Here is a 9,827-nt window from a genome sequence, read left to right as displayed (position 1 = left end):
TATTCAGCAGAACATTGGAGATTGTTCATAGATTCTTGGAAGACGAGCATGAAAGCTGTGTTGTGGTACAATGGGCAAACTGTGCCATCAGTACCTGTTGCACGTTTTACTGTGATGTCAGAAACGTATGAAGACATAGAAATCCTGTTGCAAATGATAAAGTACCAAGAGCATAACTGGTTGATATGTGCTGATTTAAAAGTTGTAGCTCTCATACTATACTACACTAAATTTCCCTGTTTTCTTTATCTCTCGGACAGTTTACTCGGAAATTGTGGCCAGCAAGAGATGAGTTTCTGCCTGGATCTAAGAATGTGAAGGCACATCCTCTTGTTGCTCCAGCAAAAGTTTTTTTTACCGCCCTTGCACATCAAGTTTGAGTGCATGAAAAACTTTGTGAAAGGTATGGACAAATACGGAGAAGGATTTAGGTACTTGCAAGAAAAGTTTTCGTCTTTATCCGAAGCTAAGCTGCAAGCAGGTATTTTCACTGGACCTCAAATCAGAGAACTGTTGAAGGATGAAGATTTCGAAAAAAAAGTCTATAACGGAATTGCAAGCCTGGAAGGGGTTAAAAGCTGTTATCCAGCAGTTCCATGGAAATAACGGAGCCTCCAATTACAAACAGCTTATTACAGATATGCTCGATGCCTTACAAAAACTTGGGGTAGGATGAGCGTCAAAATGCACTTTTTACCCTCCCACCTAGACTACTATCCAGATAACTGTGGGACGTTTAGTGAGGAACAAGGTGAACGTTTTCACCGGGAGATAATGGTGATGGAGGAACGCTATCAGGGTAAGTGGAATGTCATCATGATTGCTGACTACTGCTGGTGTCTTAAAAGTGAAGACTCTACTAAATATGTGAGAAAATCAGGTAGACGCGCATTTTCAATAAAATAGATACCGAGGTAGTGAACCGCTGTGTTTTCAATAATAATCATTTTACCGGATTATATCGTTATTGCTGTCATATTTCAAAACTCTTTATTGTTAATTATCATAAGAAGACAAAGATGTGTAAAAATTCTGTGCAAACTGTGAATTTTTTCGAGTCAAGCTTGTACATTATTTGCGATTATTCACCAAAAACGCTATATGACGTGTAACAGTTATCTCAAAAACCTGATGTGCTACAATAAAACGGACCACAGATTTGGAATCAGCGCCCCAAAATTAGCTATATTTGCATGTTTTTAGTGAAGAAAAAATTTTAAAGTTGAAAAATGCAGGCCAGTGTTATTAGCTGAATTTTTATTTTGTTAGCAAAACTTTGAATTACCTTTTGGATTTCCTGATTTGCTATAACTTCTACCAAAGTCTGATCGACTTCCTCTATCAAATAAATTGCGGCGATGATAATCACGAACGCCATATAAATTGTGCATGATCCTGATAAGGTTTAACGCTATTCATAATAGTTATTTAACTTTTTATAAGTTTCCTTTGCAAAAGATTTTGATTTTCAAAACCATTTCCACGCATATCTGAAACAGCATTAATTGAATCATCGCTTCTGATTTGTCGTTTAGGTTTGCTACCTAGCGCTTTGAGTCAAAGGTTAATAAAACTGCCACGCTCTGTGGCAAGGTCTTTGAAAATCGTGGTTTTACCATTTTTCTTTAAACATCATTTAAATTAGGTTCGCCTAATGCGTTTAAGAGAGTGTTCATTAAAGTCGATGGTTTTGTTCAAACATCGATTTTTAAATCCATCATAAAAATTTATATCTTGTCTTTTCTTATTTTGAAAACTCGTGTTATAAGTTAATTTTCATTAATTTATGAAAAAATATTTGGTCGTCGTGTGAACGCGATGGCAATTTGAGTAAAGCTTTTGATCGCGCTTGTTGCGTTAGGCTCAAGATGCATTTTACATGCAAACGTCATACATAAAAACATGCAAACATCCACATACAAATCACTAAATGAAAAGTCCATTGTGAGTTGCATGAGGAAAAACTTGGCAACCTTAAGCAACGAGAAGTCATCGCCAAGTGTTAGGTCGTGCAAAAACTTTCTTCTATTCTAGAGTAAAAACTGTGATAGCAAATGCAATGTATAGTGTATCAGAGGCCATTTATTTTATTTTCTAAATTTATATCCAATTTAGCTTAATTTAGGTTGTAAAACGTCAACCAGTTTGCAACTCTGAACAATGCTTTCTTATAGCCCAATATATCGATGTAGGCCTAGGTTTATTAATTGCAGGTATAAATCTGTAAATTCTGGCCAACCGCTTTGTTAAAAGTTTCCATGAAAACTACGGCCTCTTTCATAAACAGTAAACACTGTAGGTCCTAGGTCTAGGACAAACGTTTTCGTCGGCTATACTGCATGCGTCATACTGTATTTCCTGAATGCCCTCCTAAAACTTCACATTTCCAACTAAAATATTAAGCCATGCAGTAATACTAATAACTACGCAAACAGAACTACATCTAAAACCCATGCCAGAAGCTCAGATAGATATAGGCTATAATTGTATAACGGACTTCACAAGTATTTCTATGCATTAAAATCTTGACAAAACTAAAGAAGCCTAAATTGTTTTCTGCCGAATTCCACACACATTTCACCAATCCCTGAAAAATGCAGCTGTTAATTGTAACATTTAACAATATCTTTACATAAAGATTTTTACCTCTGTAACCAACCCTGCTAGCTTTTATACGCAATCCACTGAAGTTTAATTACGTTCCCGGCAACGTTCCCTCCAATTTTTCACGCGTCTGAGCAAACACACTAACTCCTTGAGTGGTCCCTTGGACCACTGTGAACAACATCAGGCGTGCCACGTGCGCACTGTGGGCATTATTATGCGTTTATTTTATTTTTAATTCAGGTTGGATTTTTTCTTGTGCGCAACACAGATTTTCTGTGCGCGGAGATCGTATCAGCAGTGCGCATTTGCGCACGCGCGCAGCTTAGAGGGAACATTGGTTCCCGGTCAATGGCGTGTAAATTCCTGACCTAGAACCAGGAATTGCCAGTAAAAGTACTGAACTGCCAGCAAAAGAAATATTTTTTTCTAAGCGAAGCTAAATTAACAGCAAATAAAACGCACTAAAGTTGCCACCAGTGAGGTTTGAACTTACGTCCCCTGGTTAGGCTGGTTTACGACACCAGTGCTCTACCACTGAGCTATAGCGGCTACAAGAAAGTCCGCATATTTCACAGTCTGAGAACTTTACTGTTAACGCCACAACATTTAAAGCTTCGCACGCTTTTTGTTAAAACACAATCATGGCAAAAGCAAGTAAGCCAGCATTAAGCTTTATCCTAACCTAAAGGAAAGAAGCAGCCATCAAAATTTCATTTCAAAAAAACTTAGGGTTATGCTGTCTATTCATATCATTTTTTGCATACAGGGCACTTATTTTACAAGCGAAATAAACTCTTTGACGTACGGACGGCTAATTTCAATTTGGGAGTTTTAGATGCCTTTGACATCCTGGCCGCTAGGTAGCAGCAGGGCACAAAGCCGGACACGGTAGGAGCATACCGTGTCTAAAATAAAGCAAACCATAATCATACAATCAACATGCTTGTATATCCTGAATATCATCACACTTATGCACGGATCATGTTTATCAAAAAATCGCGGAATTTGAAGCAGTGAATGTAGTTTATTGATGTATATAAAGTCACAAAGTTGCAGTAACAGAAAAAATAAATCTAACATGATACCGCGCAATTCATAGAAACCGTGCCGATGCTTGCTTAACTGTGAATTGGTAAAATATGAAGTTGCAAGTGCCAACACTGATAAGGTGATGAAAGTTCAAAACTTCTCAAATACTTGTCAGGCTAATAGCATTTCATCCATTGACTGACCGATATTTTTTAATATTGTGTATTTCTGGTTCCAACTTAAATAAAAATCTCAAACCAAGAACAAAGAAAAGAAATTTCCGCGGAACGTAAACACATACGTAATTTGCACATGGATAAGACATTAGCAACTAAAAATAGTTTAATCTAATGCCAGTTGCTATAACGTTTGTTTATCAATTTGTTTGTGAATAGCAACAACCAGTGTTAGCGATAGTGCTGGCAGTATATTAGTTTATTTAGAATAGGAGCATGGAGAGTATGTTTATATTAAGCTGTTTGCATAGAAAACGCCGTTGAAACCAAAGCAGTATTTGAGTATGCTGCCAATTTTTGCTTTTTTGCCATAAAATAAAATTCATTATAAGCAAGAGTTATCCTTGAAAGCGCCTGTGAGAGAAGTTCTTCACACGTGGTAGCTTCATTTTTCAGAGCAACTTCAAGTCGTTGAGTTTGAATCATCATCACCTGATAGCGAAATATATATATATATATATAGTTTGTCACATTCCCGCTAACATCACACAATAATCAACTTTAAAAATCGTGCTGTTTAAAAGAAAAGATTTTTTAATCGATTGAATTTAAAACTTTTTGATTGAATTATAAATCTTAAAATAATTTCAGCACATGCAGTACTTGCATGCTCGTCAATGCACACCACCTGGATTAATACATTTCCATAAACCGTAATTTGTTCCCAGGTTTGTTTGCCAAAGTCTAACAGTGCCATCTTCGCTGCCACTTGCATATAACTCGCCATCAGGTGAAAATCGTACAATATGGACAGGACCAAAATGACCCTTACAAGAATCTGGATAATTTATCATTTTAAAGGCTTGAAACACACTTAGATCACATTGAACCGATTTAATATTTACTTCAACTTAATAATTAGAATAAAAGAAGATTATAAGAAAGACCTAATCATGCAAAAATATATTATTATGTTGTACCTAGCTCTTCAAGCGTTTCAAAGTCGAATTTATAAAGTTTGAAATCTTCCCCACCGGCTACAATAAATTTTTTCTCTGGATGTAAACTTGCAGAGTAAACTTGGGTTGGAATACTAAATTCACGCATCTTCTCAAATCTTATTGATGAAAAAAAAACTTTCAACAACATCTAACTCTTTCGTAAATTTAATTAGCGATTTTTGTAGAATTGTTAGTCATTGACATATTGTAAGTTGACTAAAACTAACTAACCATGCTTTCTCCAGCATACAGGCTATTCTAAAACATTACGAGAGTATTTGCACTTACGTTGAAGCATCGTAAATAGATATATCTTTGTTGTGTGTGACCAGAAGAATCTTTCCATCCAAAGAAAGTTCAACGTCACAAACTGCTGAATCTAATGTTATTCTCTGAACTTCTTGTTTTGATCCACAGTCCCATTTTCTACAGTTTAAAGATAAGGTTTAAAGCAGTGGTTCCCAACCGCTGGTCCGCGTAATTTCTTTACTGGTCTGCAAAGTATCTTACTTTCTGCAAAGCTAGTTTTAATATGGAATCATAAGCACTGCAAAGTTGTTACTCCCCGTCAAACTCATTTTACGTTTGGCCGATTAACAGCTGTAAAATTGACGTATCTCGCTTTCGTTGAAAGAGCGAAATCGTTTCATAATAAAGGCTAACCTTACGATGACCTAGAAAGTCTTAGATTTTGTGCGGTTTATGACTGTTTCGTCACAATCTGCGTCTAGCTTTCAAAAAGTTTTGTAATACAAATTTCCCACTAACATTGATTTTGTATGTAAATGGACTGATATTTTGTTGTTTGAGTTGATTTGATTGCCATTTTGCTCTAATTTTTCGTCTTTTAACTTATGTCAAAATCTTGCATCATGTTACGCAACGACAACTGCGGTTAACAAAAAGATTAGAAATATCTGTTCTATTCATTACGATCTTTTGCTGCCGGTCCGTGAACATTTTTTAATCTTTACCGGTCCCCCGGTGTAGAAAGGTTGAGAACCACTGGTTTAAAGAATGTAACTTCACCTAACAGTAAATGAAAACTTTTCCTTATTTTAACCTTATTGTTTTGTCTTCTGATGCTGTGAGTGCAACTTTGCCATCATTTGACCAAATCGCTTTTTTAATTGCACTATCATGGTTTCCAAGTATGTCTGGATCTAAATGCAAAAATAAAAACCAAGATTTGCAATAAATTTCTTTAAAAAGTAACGCCGAAAAAGGCTACAACAGATCAAATGGAGAGAAAAATACAACAACTGCAATAAAACTAACCGGCATTAGGCTTCTCAATAAGAAATGATCGGACCAGTTTTTCTTGTCCACCAGTTAGCAATCTTGTACAGTCAGGAGAAAATGAAACAGCTTTAACGATGTGTTTATGCTGAAAGGAAGCCTTCACCTCTCCATTAACTGCATCCCACAGGTTTCTACATGTCAATAAAATAAACTAAAACCTGTTGTTACTCACTACTACATACACCAAAATTTCTACAAGTATTCCACGAAAACACAGAAAAATTGGTCATAGGAAGCAGGCATAATTTAGTAAGTTCTTATATATTCTGGATACCCACTGCACTAATGAATGCAAAATACATACGCAGAAAAGTCTGCTGCACCAGTGGCTGCTTTTGTGGCATCGGTGTTTAGGGTTGCAGCCCAAACAGCACCTTTATGTCCAAGAAAAGTCCCTACCCAGTCTCCTGTGTCACCTTGTCTGAGCATTGGTTTGCCATCTAAAAATATGTATGATCTTAAGTAGCCTACTTCCGCTACACATGAAGAGGCAAGTAAAGCCATGTGTTAAAAATTTAATCAGCCAAAATGTGCATGTTAAAAAGCAAAACGAACCTTTACAAGCGCTTATCATAAAATAGCCATCAGTGGCTTTTTGACTGAATGCCAAGTCAACAACAGGCCTTGTGTGACCACTGCACGTTAATGGTACTTGTTTTGCCATCGCAAAAAGTCGTTAAATTACCTAAAATCTGAAAAAAAATCAGTACGGTGTGATGTATTATAAAATCAAAATAATACTCAAAGTAATCTGACAACCTGCAGCCTGTCTAAAAATGGCCAAGTACAGTGGAAACTCATTAATTTAACTTTACCATTTAGAAATTTTATACATATTATAATGCATGTAAACAACTAACTTAAAAATTAGGCTATTAACAAACATTTTTCACCCTGAGCATAAGAGTGCAAACATCCATCAAAGATTAGTCAAAAAACATTAATTGTAACATAAACATCATGGTGATTAAACTCGTTAATGGGTTGTCATTAGGAATGTGGCAAATTGAATACTAATCTGAATGTTACACACGACAAAATTTATTCTAGTATTAAGCAGGGCATGTTCCATACGTGTATATTTAAAAATTAATTTCATCTTAGGTATACCTTATCTATAGCACGTTTTTATTGAACCCTATCCTACTATGCTGAGAACCTTTTGCACATTTTCAATCCTTACTCATTAAGTACTGCTACATTTACTTTTTCTATTGTAAGGATGAACAAAGTAGCAGGGCCTTAGAGGGTACTTTCTGCTGTCCGAAGAACCCGCTAACTGAAGTAACATTTACGCATGACGAAAATAATGTTAAATTTGCGTCTCCATTCCAGGGCTTTAGTATTCTATGGTATGATACAAAGTATGCGGAAAGGAAAATTTATATTCCATTAAATAGCATGTCCTGCCACAAGGTAGCGACGGCTATAAGAATTGTAGTGAAAAAACATATTTCCTTTACATATGTTAACTGTTTCGGATAATAATTAATCAAACCATTCCTCTTCAGAGTGTAGGTCAAATCAAATGAAAATTAGAATTACATGGTATCATAATCTTTATTCTCGGACTATGGAAGGACTTTGCACGACTTAAACTTGGTGATGATTGTTCATTGCTCAAACCGAATTACCGACTGAGCGCAGCACGATACTGCAGCTTGCTATCAGTAGAACGATAGATTTCAAAGGAAGACATAAATGAAAAGCACAATAACATGAAACACAATAGGAAATTGTGATCCACCATCTAAAAGTACAAATGAAATAAATCAGATTTTTAATTTATTTCGTAAAATTCATGGTTCCCACGTTGAGAATCACTGCCGTAACCTTCTGATATAGTTTAACAATTCTTTATCGCTAGTGTGTAAATGCCACAGTCGGTGCATTATTATCTTTAATTAATAACTATGTTTATAGAAATGTAGAGACATAATCACCTAAAGTCAATGCTGTACTTAATTCTTATTTGCTACACCTCATCTTTAAATACAATCTTCAAGAGCATTACTACTGTGCCCTTCTCCTGCATAGAAGACTTGCATTTTAGCATAGAGATATTTACGCACAAAAAATTTGGGTCTATGTTTTACGCTATGCCAATATTAAAACTCTATTATTATTTTCTAGCCTCAGCTAAGCCTAGCCTAATTCTTAGTTTAACGAATGGAGCCAATTGTCACGATGGGAAAGCTTTGACGTGCACTTGCAATTTTTGTATGCTTGTTTCTAGTGACACTTAGCCAGATATAGGCTGAAGCTGATATTTACGCCAATTTCATATCAATATTTGACCCTTCGTCACAACGGATATCTCCGGTGTATTGTGACGATTACGTCACGAGTCACGAGTTGTTTTGAGATGTTTGGAATCTAATTTGGAATCCTGTAATTCAGTGTTTATCAGACTTGAGTTTTCCTTAATGACGTCAGATAATTTCCTCGCTTGAACTAGTTTGCCACATATATATACTGTTGTAATGTTTACGATCTTCCCTTTTCCCTTTTACTGTCTCATTGGTTACTGAGCGCTATGTAACATTCAGCAAGATTTGCCCGAAGGCAAAAACCTTTGTGTTATAATAAATAAAATGGGAACTTTATAAGTTAGTAATTTGTATAAGTTAGACAGAATCAAGCAACTAACAGCATAGTCACGCAAATTTGAGAAATGAGAACTCATCAATCGAAGCAGAAGCAAAACAAGTCACCAACCATCAATCGTCCTCGCTCATATTCAAACAATTACCGCCAGCATATGCGGTCTTTATGACAGATATGTTCCTTGTGTAATACCTCACACGAGTAGTGCACAAGCGAATTATTAAAATGTCATAGTATCATACAAATTTCGCATTCCGGGCCCTTCTTCAACCGCAGTAACGAGATGACTGGGATTGAGTTTCTTTTGGTACGGTTTTCTTAAACCACCCGCTTGTTGTGAACAAAAACATATATCTTGCTACTGTGATATATCTATTGCCAGGTCATATATCTGGTATATGACTCGACCGTATGATAACAACCGGGGTCTATGCTAGACCGTCTAGCATACAAATGATCAACCAAATGACGTCACAATTTGAGCAGCTGGGATCCAGTATACAATTGCATTCTGTGGTTTTGCACTTCTATACTAGAGTACTAGACCCAACAACCGAAACGTTCGGCTGATCCACCCCAATGCTTCCGGTCACCCCAGATGGATACTGTACTATTAAAATATACACGTTCAAGTGGTACCATCTAGTTTCTAGTAGTTCGAATGGTACCACTTGGTTCAAAAGGTATCACTTGGTTCGTGCGAAACGGTTCTTGGAATTTTAATGACCTCCGCGAACCGGTTGTTAACAAGCGTATGTACAGGCCAATGAGTATATCGGCCCCGGGTCAATATGGCATGCTGCTAGTGGGAGAACCGGATGTTAAAATATTTGAATCTCACCACTGGCACTATTCCATCACCAATAGCAGGGTGCTATATCGAACTGCAACCATGTGACGTCACCAACTGCAGGGTGCTACTAAAAGCAGCAGGCTGGTGACGTCAAGAGAAAATTTTAGTATGCGCTCAGTAAAAACTACTATTTTTCCTTTCTGGGAAATCATTTCAACTCGGCGATCATCTCTGGCCGTCTAGCCGTCACCTTCAGTGAGTTTGTTGTGATGACGTAATTAACAGCGAACCTTCATTTGATCAGAGATTTGA

At 36.6% G+C, this 9,827-nt stretch overlaps 1 protein-coding gene and 1 non-coding gene across 2 annotated transcripts; both read right to left on the bottom strand.

Moving 5' to 3' along the window:
• Nucleotides 1-3,075: 3,075 nt before the first annotated feature.
• Trnat-cgu (transfer RNA threonine (anticodon CGU)) lies at nucleotides 3,076-3,156 on the bottom strand. The gene is given in 2 exon segments: nucleotides 3,076-3,111; nucleotides 3,121-3,156. It is a non-coding gene; the product is annotated as a tRNA-Thr (tRNA).
• Nucleotides 3,157-3,536: 380 nt separating this feature from the next.
• Nucleotides 3,537-6,828, bottom strand: LOC143468682 (serine-threonine kinase receptor-associated protein-like). Its single transcript, XM_076966032.1, has 8 exons — nucleotides 6,671-6,828; nucleotides 6,420-6,555; nucleotides 6,092-6,246; nucleotides 5,877-5,976; nucleotides 5,102-5,239; nucleotides 4,793-4,929; nucleotides 4,501-4,650; nucleotides 3,537-4,304 (listed from the first exon to the last, which is right to left on the bottom strand). Exons 1-8 carry the CDS (start codon nucleotides 6,777-6,779, stop codon nucleotides 4,276-4,278), a joined length of 954 nt encoding a protein of 317 aa, XP_076822147.1. The 5' UTR covers nucleotides 6,780-6,828; the 3' UTR covers nucleotides 3,537-4,275.
• Between the last annotated feature and the right edge of the window lie 2,999 nt (nucleotides 6,829-9,827).

Source organism: Clavelina lepadiformis, chromosome 1 (genome assembly GCF_947623445.1).
Source record: "Clavelina lepadiformis chromosome 1, kaClaLepa1.1, whole genome shotgun sequence".
Taxonomy (NCBI): domain Eukaryota; kingdom Metazoa; phylum Chordata; class Ascidiacea; order Aplousobranchia; family Clavelinidae; genus Clavelina; species Clavelina lepadiformis.
This window is presented reverse-complemented; position numbering and strand designations above follow the sequence as displayed.

Excerpts from the sequence above, each read along its gene's own strand:
- LOC143468682 (XM_076966032.1), bottom strand. The coding sequence starts at position 6,779 with ATGGCAAAACAAGTACCATTAACGTGCAGTGGTCACACAAGGCCTGTT. Across the intron at positions 4,930-5,101 it reads TCTATTTACGATGCTTCAAC|ATTTGAGAAGATGCGTGAAT; the intron begins GTAAGTGCAAAT and ends TTCATCAATAAG. Across the intron at positions 4,305-4,500 it reads ATGGAAATGTATTAATCCAG|GTGATGATGATTCAAACTCA; the intron begins GTGGTGTGCATT and ends TTTCGCTATCAG.